The sequence below is a fragment of the Gallinula chloropus genome (genome assembly GCF_964237585.1).
Source record: "Gallinula chloropus genome assembly, chromosome: Z".
NCBI classification, from domain to species: domain Eukaryota; kingdom Metazoa; phylum Chordata; class Aves; order Gruiformes; family Rallidae; genus Gallinula; species Gallinula chloropus.
Genome location: NC_140089.1, coordinates 7,222,907 through 7,239,824, shown reverse-complemented (window position 1 = coordinate 7,239,824; position 16,918 = coordinate 7,222,907). Strand labels below are relative to the sequence as shown.

Below are 16,918 nucleotides of genomic sequence, written 5' to 3'. Positions count from 1 at the left end.
TCTTTTCTAAACCTTAATATCTGGTTTCAGATTTTATTTAATATTCTTGTTCTAAGAGTTGATTGTTCTAATGGGTTTTTTCTCATTTTTATTTATTGTGATGAGTAAATAGGTAAGAAATATTAAATATTTTAATGTTCTTTCATTAAATCAATAGCATTTCAAAGGCTAAAGTAAAATCAAGCTGCTAAAGTTTACAATTTCTCTGTCCAGCAGTTCATTTATACAACTGCCCTGAGTAGATGCGATATGCTGCTTAGCAAATGGCCTTTAAGAGTTTTAAAATTAACTCAGTAAAGCTACTCAAAGGTAATATAATATTTCTTAGGCATCTTTAATTGGAGATAAGAAGAAAATATTTTTTTTTCATTAGCTAATTATTCACTGCCTCATCAATGACTTACACGCAACAAAAACACAATCGAAATGTTCAGGAGAACTAATTGTGCTTGTTCCTATGCATGGGACCATGAGCTTATTTTTCAGAAAGGCAAGATTTTAAATTGTAAAACTAGTCCTATTTGTGTGGACTTTTTAAGCTGTTTTTATTAAACTCTGTGTTGTTCCCATGTGAAACCAGTGAAAATAGTTATTTTCTAACCTACATTGTTGTGAGGTTTTCTTCTCAAAACCTCACTGATCCCCTTTAACAAAAAGATTATCTTATTTCAAAATTCCTGATATAATCAATTTGCAATGTTTCTTAAACTGATACAAATATGTAAAATTTGTGCTTTTAAAAGCTTCTGCTTTGAGTAGCCTTACATTCCATAATTGTGCCCTAGCAATCATCAAGCTCTATTGCATGCCCCATTCATGAAAAGTATATCTTGTTGGGATGATGTAGCTTAAAGAATTTGGCTCTCAAACTTCCTTACCTAGAGCTTCCATTAAATTATATTAATTTAAAATATCTATGGAATGATACTTTTTTAAAAAAAATATTAAAAGGAAAGAAAAACAAATTAATGGTTTGGGTTTATGAAAATGATTCTTTACAGTAAGTAAAAAAAAAAAAAAGGTTTATCACAGTTTTGGTAACTTGCATGAGTTCATATGGAAAAGAAATCTTTCACATGTTCTTAGCGAAATCAAAACTTTTGTGCTCTAGGTATTTTCAGTTGTATGCTCTGAAACAGTAGACACCATACAGCTTGTGCTTTTTATCAGGGAAGCCTACAAAGCGAACCGCTGCTTCGTTAGGACTGCAGCGTTTCCTTGGCCTGGAGATCGGGTAGCGGACGCTGCCGTCAGCCAGCCAGCCGGCGTCACAGCGGTCGTACCCCAGGAGCTTCCAGGCAGCAAAGATCTGGCCAACTTTAGCGATCTGAGCTCCATCCTTCAAGCACGCCTGAACGGCTTCGTCGTAGGTCAGCTTGGTGGGGTGAATCAGGTAGTAAAAACGACCTAGTAAGAGAAATAAGGAAAAAGGGTCATTAATGACGTGATTAAGATGATGTGATGATACAAAGGTGGCTCTCAAGCAGAAACTGAGACAGTCCACTGCAGAATTATGCTCAACAGTGGCTGATTTGGATCTGTGCAATTCGGGTGTTGTGCTGTTAAGCATACTTCAGTTTTTTGTGTGGCAAGTTGATAAATATCTGGAGTTTAAAAAAAAATAATTCAGGTGAAGTGAGGAAAATAGAACAAGAAATGTATAGTGCTATGTTTATTTCTGCTGACTTAGTGTAGTATGGCATCACAACCCCCACTCATGTTTAGTGGTAACTGAACTGTTGCAATGCATTTCCATCCTCAGAGGTAGGAAAAACATCAGAAAAAGGTCGGGGGACAGGGATGATGGAATACACCCTGGGATTCAGAGGAGGGCCCCTGTTCTTCATCTAGCTTCGTGGTGCCAGATGCATTTAGCAAGAAGGTGACAATGACAATCCAGTGAAACATCTGAGGAACCCTGCAGATTTCAGGCACAGCAGATCCCACACGGCTGTAGCTTACTGTCAGAGAAGGAAGATCAGTTAAATGCTCAAAGCAGTGCACTTCTACATTATGCTCCCAGCATTAGCTTAAAACCCTTATGACTTTTCCTCTCAGAAGCATAGCATGGAAAGATCTGGTCTTTGATAACGTTTGGGTGAGGATGGCTGGCGGTAACACAGACAGTTTTACTCCCTGACAGAGCAGTGACCTCGTTTCTACTTGAGTACACCGACAATATTTATTTATTTTTGGTAAGAAAGCCGAGACATTGCACAGCTTCTCAGAAGCAGAGCTTGAACCCGTGGTAGATCAAAATCATGCCTGCTGTAAGTCTTCATTAGCAGTGTCAAACCCATGCTCAGCGGTTCTGCAGCTCTGTTTCTCTTTAGGCATCAAAGGGTATCTCCTCACCGTAAGATGGCATTGAGCTGATAGTGCTGCTAAGAAAAATGTGCCTCTGTCTCAAGGTAATGAAAACATGTGCCAGGAAGCAAAGCTCAAAAAGGAAGCCTCCCCTCCTAATCCATAAGCAGCAGTAATACTAACATTAATTTCATTTATCAAGGCAATAAAAATTCATTGTAAGGCTTTCATTCATTATAGTATAAATTATTTATCATCACTGATTGGACAATTTACCAAGTGTAAGGTAGAAATGGATTGCAGAGGAATAGTGCTTATTTGGAGGAATAATAATTTTCAGATAAATTCACACAACTCTTCAATCTGACTGTCCTGTCAGAGGCAAGTCAGCTGAAAAAGAAATTTTTTTCACGTGAGAATCTCCTAATTCCAGGGAACATTCTTTACTTCTTGATTAAGAATGTACTCCAGAATAATATACATTCTCTTTCTCATAACCACCCCCCTCCCCCCAGATAAACTGAATTCTGTTCAGTTTCAGAATGCTTTCTTGGTGCAGAAAAAGTCATGAGCAAGATAAAGTTATGTCATCTCCAGATCCCTTGCAAAAAATAAATAGCTTTTTTTTTCTAAGGGAAGAAGCATCAGGTCAAATGACAGTATAAGGATAATTGAGTTAACTTTGTGTAAAGGTTGGAAGTTGCATACCATGACAAGAACGTTGTTTTAAAAAGAGGCATTTGCAGTTGTGGCAAAGAAGAAACTTAAGATATTTCATTGCTGCTGGAGACAAAACATACAGTATTTCCAGAGAAAACTGGTAAGAGTAGATAATCTACCCCCTTTGTAAAATAAAATGCTTGCTTAACTCCATTTCAGCAAATTGAGAGCATTTACAAGGTGTTGCTAGAGAATATTTATTAAGTGGAAAGCTGTTCCTACTGAGGAACTAAGAGGTTTCCCCAAAGCAAACAGGATTTCAGAGTTAGGGGAGTGGGGATTTGGACTGATAGTATGTAAACTTCACCTAGCTTATTAGTTGCTCTTCAAACCATATGTCCATGGAATGTAATTTCCTAGGGATTTGCAGTAAGGTCAGTCTTTTGACATATGACATCAATAATAAGAACTCCTATATTCTGCCCCTTCCTTAAATAGGAGAACATTAATAGCAAACCCCACAGGGGTGCAGTGTGTGTCCAGACTGATTAAATAAAATTCAGTTAATAATCTCAGTACAGATTTGATGTTTTCCCCTGCTAACAGGTTAGAAGGGCTCCTAGCTGTTCAATCTTAGCATTTATTAGTTGATGTGGAAGGAAAGGGAGGCAATAACTGTCTCTCTCTTATTAAAATCTGGTAGTTGGGTCACTCCTACAGAGGATGAGCGTGCCTGATTTGACTTCTTACATCCAAATCATGGGGGCAGAGGGTTTACACAAAACTAATCAAACTCCATCTATAACAGCTATTTTAAGATTCTGCATGTAGCAGAACAGCTTAGAGAGGAAAACTTGAGCACTTGACCTAAATATCCTGCACTCTCGTGACTGGGGGAGCTTGAGGGATGCGCCATCCTTTGAGGTTTTTCCACATTCTGCTCTAAATAGCGAGATTTATTAGTGAGATTTTGCATCGCAGCTGGATGTACTAGACAGTAGGGCCATCATTTCCAGAGGCACAAGAAAGCCAGTGCCATCCAGTTCCCTGTTTTCTGCCGGAAGCATTAGCGCCATGTCCATGAAAGAGGGTTCCTGGTGGGGTGTGGGGGGAGGGTGCCTCCAACCGCTGGGTGCAAAGGCAGCTCTGGACTCGGCATTTCTCCTACATGTGCAGAGCTTGCTGCTCATCTGCCCCTGCCCGGTGTCAAAGCCATGGAGCTGAGCCAGAGGAGCCCTGGAAAAGCAGTAAGCTGTCAGGAGTAGTGGTAGAGCTGAGCCCAAGCACCTGGATACTTGGGGGGTGGCTGCATGTGGAGGCAATTGAACGAGTATGCCAAAAAACACCCCAGCTTACAGCCACAGAAATCAGTTGAGTTGTCTTACTGCATAAAACTGCCCTAATTAGTGGTTTCATCTGGCCATAAAGGGCATTATCAGCAGACAGCAGGGTGTACCTACACCTCCACAATGTGTAGACCCTACCATGTGCTCAGCTGACTCTGTTCAGAGAATGTTACAGCAATAACATGATGTTCCTTCCATCATAAGGTCCCAATCAGTATTTTGATACCCAGTGACCACCTCAGGTAACTGATTTGGAATGGCTACACTAAACATGTGGGAATAATTAAAAAAAAACCCCAAAACTACTTGCAGCTCCTCCCAGTATCAGCAGTGGCTCTGGTGGCTCTGAAACTGCCACTTCTAAAAAAGGATGTGTATTTTAATTTGGGTGGGTTTGTTCCTCTTTGTGGAGGCTACATGTTCCCAGCAACAAAATACTCTGAGACAGCCAAATATGTAGTCACCAATGCATTGTTCAGAGAACGCTTTCTAGACCTTTCTCTCACTTAAAGGGGAGGGTCATTTTACCACGTGCATTAATGTAACAGGTGGTTTACAGCTGCACTTTTGACACAATCCCTGAAATTTATTATTTGTACTTTTAACATCACTAACATGAGATTTTTGTGTGATTCTGCTAGTTCTGACAGCAAATCAATTACTCACAGTGATTCTGTGTGCAAGGCATATAAAAAATGCGCAGAAAGCATGATACAGGGTCTATTTACATTTTTTCTTTAAAAATGCTTAATTAAAGAGGAGCTGATAGGTTATGTTTATAGTTTAGCTCACTTAACACTTCAGTTCAAAAGATACTCATGTTTGTTTGTTTTTTCCTTCAAGAAACTCACTGTTCTCCTTCAGAAACCCTTTGAAATTAAGCAAAAAAAGAACCACTCAGCTCTACCGTTACATATTCTTTGTCCTATGCCTTTTGGGCTCTGTGGGGAAGACTGCAACAAAGTCTTCATTCCTCAAAATTGGTGTGTAGAACCTCAAATTATCCTTTTAGAAGGAATGTAGGGAAGAGGAGCATCCCCAGTCCTTGGGGCAAGGCAGGGAGATAAATGGGGGTGGTCTGCATCCCTTTGAAACCTTTTGATTGGGGCAGGTCATCCCACCCTTGGGGCAAGAACCTTTAGCCTTACTAAAGAGAACGTGGATTAAAGTGGCTCCTACTTTGAATGAAAAGGGGAGGAGAAATTGGCTGTGAGGGAGCAGGGCTGAGCCCTCAGACATCAGGAAATTCCAATGCGGGACTTCCAAGTCGAAGTTAAGATGCTTCCAACTTGTGTTTATTCATTTTCAACAGCATTTATTGACATGAGGAATGTGAAAGCAGGTTGGGAAACGCGTTGCCACCCGACAGGCTCTTGCTATGCATGCAGAAAAAAGTACGTTATTTCACAGTATTCTGGTGGATTTAATGGATAGTGTTGTGCTGCTTGTCTTTGTGGTGTTTTATGAAACACATCACTGTGTGTACATACAAACCGCTAAATTGCTGGTACCACCACACCAAAGCACATGAAACATTTTCAGGTTTTTGGCTTTGCCTGCACAGGCACAAAAAATGAATAGCTCTTCTGTGAACCAAAGAAAGGCTTGAGTATGAAGCAGTTATGCAGGCAGAACAAAAATTCAGGTATTGCATTTAAGAGGAGTCTAAGAAAAAGTGCTGTACTGCAGAGGACAACTTCATAAAGTGCTGAAATTATTTTACATTGCATTGCATAAAAACATTGCTAAAATAAGTTTCCCTCTGCGGGTATCAGGAATACATGATGCATCACTAATGATGTGAAACTCTTTTCACCAGTACTTATTTTTTGGTGCATTCAGCCCATCACAGATGGGATCAAGCAGTTTCATGGTGAAAACACTGAATCTGGATTTCAGCTCACTGCACTGATGACGACATTTTCACTTTTCACCTTAATGGTGATTTTTGTTACCTTTCTTCTTTGGTACAAAACAGGCTTTGGATATATCTTAGACACAGACTCTCAACTATTTAACATTGAACACTTTTTCTATGGTTTTGATTTTTGATATTTTATTTCTTTTTAAAGAACCATGAGATCATATAGTATTTTGGGGATTTCTTTCCCTAAAAAGAGCCGAGCTAACATAAATCTAAACCTCTCTCACCGTCTTTCTTTATAGCAGCTCTCACAACTGACACTCCTTGAGATTTATTTTTTTTAATTTATTTTTTTGTTTGTTTGATCTTGCCTTATACTCCCCTGGTCCTGGGGCCCTTGGCATTTTTCCAGCTCCCTTACATAAAGCTGAAGGGCTCTCTGTTTCACACTGTTGGGAGGTTCCGGCAGTCACAGCGACTGCTGGAAACCCGTGGTGTCCTGACCACTTCTCATTTTCCTTGGCTGTTCCTGAGCTGAGAGAATCAATATTGGGTGTTGCAGAAAGAGCTCTTTGCCCGTAGCCACTATCTTTGGCAATTGCAACCTGGTGGCAAAATGGGTTTATTATAAGCTTCTCCTTTTACGGTGAGAAATCTAATGTGTGCTGTTATGCATACATAAGGTGTCTGAAGTGCTCTGCTGGGGATTGGAAGCTGGCATTTTGGGAGTGACTGGGTTTACTGTGGGCATTAGGGTAAGCTGGGGACACGACTAGTGGAGGCCATAGCAGGGACCGTGGCAGGGACGTGTGAGGATAACGTGGAATGGCAAGCGGCTGGTTAAAGAAACAGGCACTGAGAGATGCTGAAGCTCAGATTTTCTGCTGACACCTTGAGAGATTTACATGGTGCTGAGTGGGATCGGAGTAGAAAAGATGGTGCTCAGCTTCATACATCATCCTATGGCTCTGCAGCGCTCTGTCTTGCAGGTCGTTTTTAACAGGCTCACCAAGGATAAGATTAATTTTAGTGTCTTGTCTTTGATTTCTCTACTACCTTATCCTCCTCACCTTACCTTATTTATTCCTCTCTCCCTTTCTTTCTTGCTGTACCAGAGCACAGACATTATTTATCAGTCACTACCTTTTTTTCCTTCCCATAAATGATTTTTTCTCCTTCTTCAATAGATACTAAAGATGTTGCTGCTAGTGTGGAAAAGAGTGGTGATTAGTGAACGGTAGCCAGAAACTTCTCAGAAAGCATTCTAAATAGTGCAGCTATCACATTTTAATCCTTTTTCCTTGTTTATTTTATTCCTCTGTGCTACTTCTATAACGTGGGATTAAATCTGCATGTAAGAGATGAGCTTATACAAGATTTCGCTTTGAGTAAATAAAGCTAGAAGCAAATGAGCCAGCATTTCATGGTGTGATGTGGCATGATATAAATCAGTTTCTTTGGCCACTAGATGAAACTTGCAGTCATAGCAAGCTGAGATCAAGTCATTTACCTAAAATAACATCTACTAATACCAAAAAAGCTTGCAGTCACTAAAATAAGGCTTAGAGCTGACCAAGTTCAGAACAGAAGTGAAAAGAGTTTTGGCAGTGCACTAAGATTAGGAATCTAAATTATGAAGCATAAAAGCTAGAAATAACCTTGCTGATAAGGAAATATTAGTCCTATTAGCCTTGGTAAGAGGAGGAGCCACTTGACACACCAGCACAGATGAAGTGCTGATCAGAATTTTGTTTTGGTGATATACTTAAATTGTAAACCATCATAATTGTAATTCAATTCAACAGGAAAACTCAATTAATGAATCATAGGTTTCTTCATCGCTTCAACTGAAATAAACTGGGCATATATCAAATTAAAAGCGTACATGTAAATTTTAATGGGGTGAAAGCAGAGATATTAGGAGCTTCTGCCCTTACAAGTTCTGAGCTGTAGAAATGATCTACATGACCATGCGGCAAAGACAACTTCACTCCACGCACGTGTCCTTGTAAATTCAATGCTAACATTTTCCAGGCCTGGCATAAACTTTGACAAATCAAACACGACTTGCTGCCACCAGAGTTTCTTTTTAAGCACAGAAACAACCATTTATAAGGTAGGGGTGAAGAAGCCTCTTACCGTTGAAGTTTGAAGTAAAACAGAAGACATCGTATCGGCTTTTATCTTTATCCCAGAACCCGTAATTCCTGACCCCAGGCACTGTGTTCTTCCCTCCGCAAGGCTCCCTGGGCTTGGTGATGGGATACTGCACTGAGCCATCGCTGAGCCAGCCGGCATTACACCAGTCCAGCCCTGATCTCCAGGCATCGTAGAGCTGGTCAAAGGAGGCGATGACAGAGTCTTGGTCCAGACACGCTCGCTGAGCCTCGTGGAAGTTTAAGTTGTAACGCCCCAGCCGTGGAGAGTAAGGGAATACGACACCTGAAGAGGTAGGAAGAGGGTGAGTTACTGCCATTGAAAGCAGAATAAGGGAAACAGCATTTACCGCCACAAGAAGGAGAAATAAAGGTTAATTCCATTATGGTGTCTCAGACTGTTAAGTTGTTTAATTTCCAAGGAAAAAGTGCCCTGTCAGCACATCAGCCATTGGGTTTGGGAAGGGGAGAAGGTTGCTGCCTTACCTAGCTAGCTCCTCTCCCTGTAACCTCATCCCTTTCCCCATGGGAATCATGCCAGGTCTGCACGCTGCTCCCATCTGCAGCTTTGCTGTTCCCACTGTGATCTCACCCTTGAGCACTCTCGGAGTGATTTGAGTAGAGCTGGACAAAATTTTGTAACTACATGTTTTAAATCAGAAAATTCTCGTTTATCAGGTGTAAGATCAATTTCTCATTTAAAAAAAAAGAAAAAAAGTAAATTAAGCCCCAGCCTAGTTCTGTTTTTCATGGGATGGGATTTGGGGATTTTCTGGCAGACATTTAGAAAGAACAAATTGTAGACATATGAACTACTTCTTTTTACACACAGACATTCAAATGAAATGTTTTGATTGACATAAAAGGTTACTATGTTCTTTGCATGGACCCTTGCCAAGATATCCTGAGAGGTTCAAGACAGTTGTTTTTTTGTTTGTTTTTATGTTATTTCACATTACCCTTGGAACGTGAAGGTATTTCATGGCTGGCTCAATAACAACATCTCCAGGCTAGGCTGGAAGGAGGTATAATTTTAGTGTCCTGAGGTCTTAAAGTAGGAAATCTATAGGGAAATAAAATCAGTAAAGTCGTGTGTGGTTTTAGGGAGATATTTCTGCTACTTTCCAGATGTCTTTTGGCAGTTTGTCACCACTCAAGGAGGGAGAGCTCCTCACAGAGGGCGTTGGGGAGCACGGTTCCTTGAGCAGAAGACAGGTTTGCCCAGATGCAGATGGTGAACCATGTAGCACACAGCATGGAGCAATGCACGACAGCCCTAGTAGGAATCCAGGTGAGACACCACCTCCCTTCGCTAACCCAATGGTTGCCAAAAGCACTGCTGGCTTAGCCCAAGGAGACTTGATGGAGAGCCACTGTGCAAGGACCGTGGAGCTGCCAAATGCTTCCTTCCAGCTCTGAGGACCAGCCACAGGCAGAGCAGAAGTCTGGGCTGCTGCTCATTGGTGCTGAGCCACTGCAGACAGGTATGTCAGAGAGACCTTCTCATGACAGTGGACATCCAGGTAGAGACAGGAAACATGGGGACACCTCCAGAATTATTTCAGCCGCAATAATTTAACCAAAGTCATTGCCCTTATCTTATTTTTCTGCAGTATATTTTCTGCTTGTTTTATGGCAAAGATCTGCAGTTAAAGATTATTTCTCAAAGCATGGAAAGATGCTGAAGATCTGAAGATTTCAGAATTGCTGCAGAACCACCTCCACGTGAGGCTCTGATAAAAGAGGAGAAACATCAGTTTGGATCAGACCACCCTAATCTTTGGCCGGGTTTAGGAGCTTAACCCAGATCTAGATGCTAGAATTGGCGTTAGCCCAGTCTCACAACAGGCTGAAATAAAATGGTATCAGAGAAGATAGGGCTCAGATTGTTTATACTCCATAGAACTAAGTGCTGTAGGATGCAGAGGGACTGAAGACAAGATAACACACGAGATGAGTCAAAAGTTTTACACTGGTTTAAACATCCATTTTACTTTCTCCCTGCTGATTAATTCTCCTGCCTTTAACAAGTTCCTTGTCTCCAGGGCAATGTAGCATCGGATAGAGAAATTACATTGTGGTCATGCAAGACTGTCACTGTGCAACAAAGCCATTCTTCTTTCTGAATTTTCAAACCTACTTCCGTGCCTATTCTGCTGGTATCCTAACGTCTGGGGTCTTTCCCTTCTCTCCCTCACCCATCTATCATCCAAAAAGAGTTACTTCTGTTAAACAAAAACTCAGTGACTTTGTCCAAGAAAACAAAACATGCAAACGTAAGCTTGGCAGGGTAACAATAAACAATGTTTTGCTCTCCTTTAGCAATTAACTGGAGAGTCTGCTGATGTTCTTTACTTTTGTAAACCCTTTGTTAAAGGGCTTTTCAGTTATTAACTGTTCTGAACTGTAAAGCATGAATGTAATGTGACACAATGTGCTGTTAATTGTAGTTTAATAAACAAAAGCTGTAGATGTCTCAAATTTTTCTGGACCTCTGTGTTTCCTTCCTCCTTCTCACCTCTTTATAAAAATATTTATTTGTTCCCCTCTTAGTGCTAATGGATAGAAATATCACTGGCTATAATAAAAATGCAGCAAATGTCAGGAATCCAAGCTTTATTACTTTATTAGAAATGTAATGCTTTTTTTGCATAATTACACTTCCCAGACAAGTGGCTCCTTACCTAGCACATGTCTTATTTGCATATACATGTAAAAAGAACCCTAAAATCATCAGACGTGGGTATTTTTTATCCAAGACCTAAACTTCTTTCTAAAAACTGAAAAAACAATTACTTGGGAACTATTCAAATTTGAGTCTTTAAGGTTTTCAGGATAACTTTTTAAAAGGGGTTAAATATGTATGTATGTAAATTTGTTACAAATCTGTTTGAGCCTGACAGTTTGGGACATAATGTTTTAATAATGTAAATATGCACAGAACTGTAATATTAGCTTTGGGCTATATTTGGGTAGACTGCATAGAAGCTGATTTTTTGTTTGAGTTCATCTGCAGTACAAGCCTGCAACTGATTAGCATTAATTTCACCCCACAGATGGGGGTGGCCATCGGTGATTTTGTAGAGCAAAATTGACTGGGTATGTGTTTTGTGCAGCTTTGTGTTATCTTACATCTTTTAAAATTATTTTTGTTCTTAATTTCCCTATCAAACCTAACTAAAATTCATAGCTGGATTTCACTATTCATCTTTCTTTTGTTTCAGTTCAGCAGTACTGAACTTTAGTTAATTGCAAAACATCTTCTTCGGTCTTGGATCTTATAACCCGTCAAGAGATAATCCATCCCATCTGTTCTTGAGCAGACAAAAGCTGTCCTGAGGCTTGTTACTGTTCCCAAACTACAGACTGAATCTAAACTCCCAACTCCAGCTCTGTATTTTACCACTAGACAAAACACCCGCTTCCAAATGTTAAGAAATTCAGCTCAAAAAAGGGAATAAGGAATAAAACTTCCAGCCTCAGATGGTTAAAATCTGGCTAGCTTGTGGGAAGACTGACCTGAGGAGCCCTAACTTGACCTTAGTGATTCATCTCCCTACTTTAAGGAAGCAGCTGAACCACTTGTGGAGCCTGAATGGGGAATATTAATTTACAAAATTGACTTTGCAGTGTGGCTCCTCTCCCAGACATGCTGTTCTCTGGAATAGGTCCTACCCGCAGGGAAAGGTCTCAGGAAGAACCTGAGACACATCAACTCAGTGGAGGATAAATCTATTAGTGGAAGAGTAGGGCTGGGACAGGCTTGCTGTATGCACCTGTGATCATGCAATCACAAGCCAGAGAATGACCTTTTGATGGAAATTAGGATTTCTACCCATTTGGAACATAAGAAATGGATGTATAACATATCCTTCCCATGTGTCCACCTGTATTACCATGAATGACTTATGGTAAAACCCACAAATGTACAAGTCTGTTTTAGTTACTGTGACTTTTAGGGAAAGCAAAAGAGATGAGTAATGATCATTTGTCCTCTGTAAGCTATTTGTATTTCAGAATCTTATATCCAGGTAATCCCTAAAATGCCATGCAAGAGGTCTGCAATTAACTCAATTGCTACTGACACATTGCCAGTGCAAGGAGTTGTACCAGTTACTCAGGACAACAAAGGTGAGGAAACAACCTTAGAGAGCTCAACTCCTGTAGCAATTTATGGGGGTCTAATAGGCTGACACCATACACAATTAGGAGCTTTTATAGTATTTACACATAGAACAAAATAACACAAATTTCTGTTGACCCATATGGAAAAAAAGGTCTTTTTACAGCCAGAGTAAAGAAATGGGCTTCCTTGAGTGCTAGCCCAAACAGAAAAGTTTTCTGGTAGCCAGTGTAAACACTGAGTAACAGTAGGGTTTGCTATACAGTATACTGTAGGGTACAGTTTTATGCTGGCAGGTTCATACACTTGATGGCAAATTTTTCCATGCTGGATTTATAAAATTCTGTAAAAAGTGGAAAGTCCTTCATTTTCCTTGAGACTCTATCTCCATTTCTCTGACTGTCAGACACCTGATCGCTCAGCACAGACTCCATGGGTGGGCCAGTAACTGCCAGCAGGTATCAATCTCCTTAAAAATGAAACTGCAGCTTGAGATCATGTCCCTCCAGCCCAGCATCCCATAACCATGCTGCCAGTGGGGTTGCTTATTTCTAACAAATGCAGGCATATGAACGAGATTCACCCAGCCTGAGGGTAGATCATTTCCTTATTTTTCCATGGCCTTTATCAAAATTTGGAGGCCATTGTCTTTCCTTTCTCTCCTTTGGCTAATTAGTCCTAATCCTTTTAGCTTTTTCCTTTCAGGTTGTTATTTCCAAATAAAATTTTGCTGCTGTATTTTGAACTTTTTACTTTGCCAGCATCTTTCAAGAGCTATTTCCCACAGCACTTGCAAACAGAGCTGTGTCTGCAAAGGCCTGCTAACCTGTCACAGGAGGAAGTATGCTGGTTGGTTGTGACTTACTCTTGACAAACTCCTGTTGTCTTCTACATAGCTCTTTGTTGTCTTCTAAAGACCCACAAATAGTGTGTCCTACAAAACCAGTTTATTAGTAGAGAGCACAACACATTGTCCTACAAAGGATATTTGAAATAGCGTTTTTGTGCATGAATATAATAGCAATGCATAGGAGCAACAAACATGACATACAACTCTGAACTAAATCTGATTTCTCCTGCTGTGGAGAGCATGAAGTTGGGTTAATATCAGTTTCAGCTATGAATTCCCCATTGCTTGCATTCATTTGAAGAGCAAGTGACTAGATTAGAGAATTATTGCTGCGACATTTTGGAAGAGCTTGTTTATATGAAGCTCATGCATTTGTATGAATTTTGAACTATGAAGTCTGTTTTCAAAAGAGATGCCTGTTCTGTTTCTAACTTTATCTTGAACATAAAGGCTAACACACCTCTAAGCAAGATCATAAAACCTAATGGGGTTTTTTTGGTTCACATGGAGCCACCCAAAGAGTTTGCTTCAATCTAGAAGCAGCTTTCTACAGAGGTTTTTAATAGCTTCATCTCAATCTGCATATTTCTGCTACTATTGAACATAGAAAGAAACTATTTTATAGCCTGTGTTGTAAAACTAATGTGTTCAGTTATCACCTCTCCCTGAAGACAGAAGCTATATATATCTATATATAAAATTTCTAATAGAACAAAAATCTGCCGTTGGCTGTTCAGTGCTGTTCCACTTTCTTTGTCACCTGGGCCATGGATCCCATGAAGGAATAGTAGAAAAATCTGTGCCTGAGCAGCATAACCAAGGGCCAGTGCTGGAGCCAAAGCACACACACCCGATACAGTGAGATTCATCACAGTGCCCAGTATTCATACATAAGAAAGGGAGATAGTAAAGCACTAGCGTAGGGAAAATTTAGTGTAGGGCAGTAAAACACCAACATAAAGAAAATTTAACACAGCTGATAATTCTTTCTTTGCTTATGACTCAAGCAACAGAATCTACCTCCCATAGGAGACCTTTTCATTTGTTAAGTCTTTGACTCTCAGATCATTCAACAAAGAGTTTAAAACTCATGATCCATATTTTATGTCCAGAGGAAAGTATGGCAAGTTCAGTGAGAAAATGGTATTGGTGATGAGGCCAACATAAAAAGTGTCCTGCTCTTCACAGTACTTGACATTTCTTGCAGTCACCATGCAGCCCAACCCTCCTGCCCTCAGATCAGTCCTTAAGGCTACAAACTGGATGATAATTATGGCATGATTTAGCAGTTCTTCAAACCAGTGGCTGTAAAATATGGCAGTGAATCCTAGTCCTGAGCTTCAGTTGCTAGAGGGAAATGGTCTGGTTCTGCATTAAATAATTGTGAAGAAAACACACCAAAAACATGTAATGTATGCAACAAGTACCTATTGAATCTAACTGCTTGGTGGGATTTTTTTCCCAAGCTAAAAGTACCCCATTATTATGACCAGTTGTTTTAATGACCATCCCAGGAAGGGTGTAAGTCTAGTAAGAATGAAACACTACCACATTCAGAGAAAAAAAAAGGTCCATTGAGGTAGAGGTCAACCAATTTTCATATTGATATATTAACATGCTTTTGTCTAGCCAAAGCTGTACTGTTTGTACAGCAAGCTCACACTGGAGCGATCAGATGTTTTGCACTGCTAGTGGGCATTCCTGGATATTAATGGTTTTGTCTTGCTGCCAGTTAGCATCCTTAGGGCCATCATCTCAGGACATCAGGCTATTGATGCAAATCCTTCCCACTGTGAGATTAACCTTATGATTTATAACAGATGTAGAATGTTGGAATGGCTGATATATTTTTATTTTTGCTCAAAGAATGTTTTTTCTTTTTAATTTTTTTTTAATTTAATCTGTTCTGCATTGCCCAAATAGATGAAACAGCAAAATTAAGGACAGGACTATACAAAGCTGCAGATGAGATCAAAAAATAAGCACAGGGGGATGCAAACAGAGGAATACATTCCATCCACTCTATTTGTCCATTATAAACATAAATATGTTTTAATAATTATCATTTTAAAAGGAAATTCAATGTATCTTAGATCCAGAGTCATTAGATTTAGTTGCCACAGGCAGGACTGACACTGGCACACTCATGAGTCTTATCTCAACATGAAACGTTCCAACCTCGTGGTTTCAGAAATTAAACTTTCCTGACAGCTTGGGAAACATCAATCTATAACACCAGAAACAAACAGCCTTACACCTGTCCCATGTCTGACAAAAATGATTAAAAAGATAATGTTCCTTACGTTAGCCAGACACTAGTTAAAATATGTAAACTTTCCCTTGAGCAGAGAGTTTGAGACATACTTGGCTGAAGAAATATGATTCCTCTTGTCCTTATGAATTTCCTTATGTTGGAGGTGGGGGAAATGGGGAAGGGAGTGGTGCTATTGTACAAGATGGGCTGGAGCTGGCACGCTTCAGAGGGAGGCACAGCAGTAAGACAGAGGGGACAGTGTGTATCAGGAGGTGGGACCCAGACCTTGTACCCAACTGGCTGGTGCTAACGAAATAGTCACAGTAAAAAAAGGTAGAAAAATCTCCTTTTTTCCTTTATGTTACTGTGTGCAGTGAAGATTTCTCACAGCTTTCTCACTCTAGTACCAAATATTGCCTTTCACATGTGGATGTCTCCATGTGCACAAGTGCTTGTACCAAGCTTCAGGCAAACCTTCCCAATCTGCCACTACAGCTGTCAGCACCTCCCCTTCCCTTTGGCAGCTTCCCCTCCCCAAAGCACCCCTGGTACAGCAGGAACCATTTGTACTGGAACCTCCTCACTTTTAACGGCAGAAATCAAATGAGCTTTTGCTTCAGCAGCATCATGTTAAGTATCACAAATGAGTATCTGGTCCAGATGTGTGGTGGGATGAGCAAAGAATTTACACTGGCTCTGACCCTTTTACATTGGCAAAAAAGACCCTAATGCTGTCAAATGCAGGGAAATCCCAGTATCTAATGGGGAACAAGATAATTTAAGTATTTATGTGGAATATGTGAAGTCTGATAGAGGCATGTACTTAGGATGTAAAGGGATTGTCAGAAGAATAGTACGGGATTGTTGAGCAACCTTGCACCCCAGGGGTGGGCTCCAGGACTGTTGGTCTGCACAACAGAATGAAAGAAGACATGCTGGTGTCAACACTTGCAAACAGAAACTGCATGTCTCTGCCCTGGACCTCGTGGCATTGTCTATTCCTCACATGCAGGAAATAGCTGCACTTAACATATTTTTATTTACATCCTTATTATACAGAAACCACCCCGATGAGGTGGATCACTCCTGTCCCCTGGGGCTGCCCATCCCATAATGTGTGACTGGATCACAGGGCCCATACCTGCAGCTGACCAGAGCCTTGCTTCCACTTAATTAGGTCAAGCTGAGCACAGCAAGCAGAAACTTGATGTGCCCTTCAGTTGGTTGTCTGAAGTGACAATGGCAGGAGCTGCACTAAGCAACCACTACAATGCCTGACTGAGCAAAGAGGAGGCTGAACACATGGACAGCAAAGGAGAATAGAGCAAAATGCTTTTTCCTCCTACTCATGTCTGTCT

At 40.5% G+C, this 16,918-nt stretch overlaps 1 protein-coding gene across 1 annotated transcript in view; it reads right to left on the bottom strand.

Moving 5' to 3' along the window:
* Positions 1-1,117: 1,117 nt before the first annotated feature.
* The window catches only part of HAPLN1 (hyaluronan and proteoglycan link protein 1), a gene marked incomplete at both ends in the record, with an annotated part of 29,714 nt that continues 13,913 nt past the window's right edge, over positions 1,118-16,918 (bottom strand). Inside the window, 2 exons of the mRNA XM_084278280.1 lie at positions 1,118-1,407; positions 8,317-8,619. Coding sequence (XP_084134406.1) covers positions 1,118-1,407; positions 8,317-8,619 — 593 coding nt within the window. The remainder of the gene's footprint in view (positions 1,408-8,316; positions 8,620-16,918) is intronic.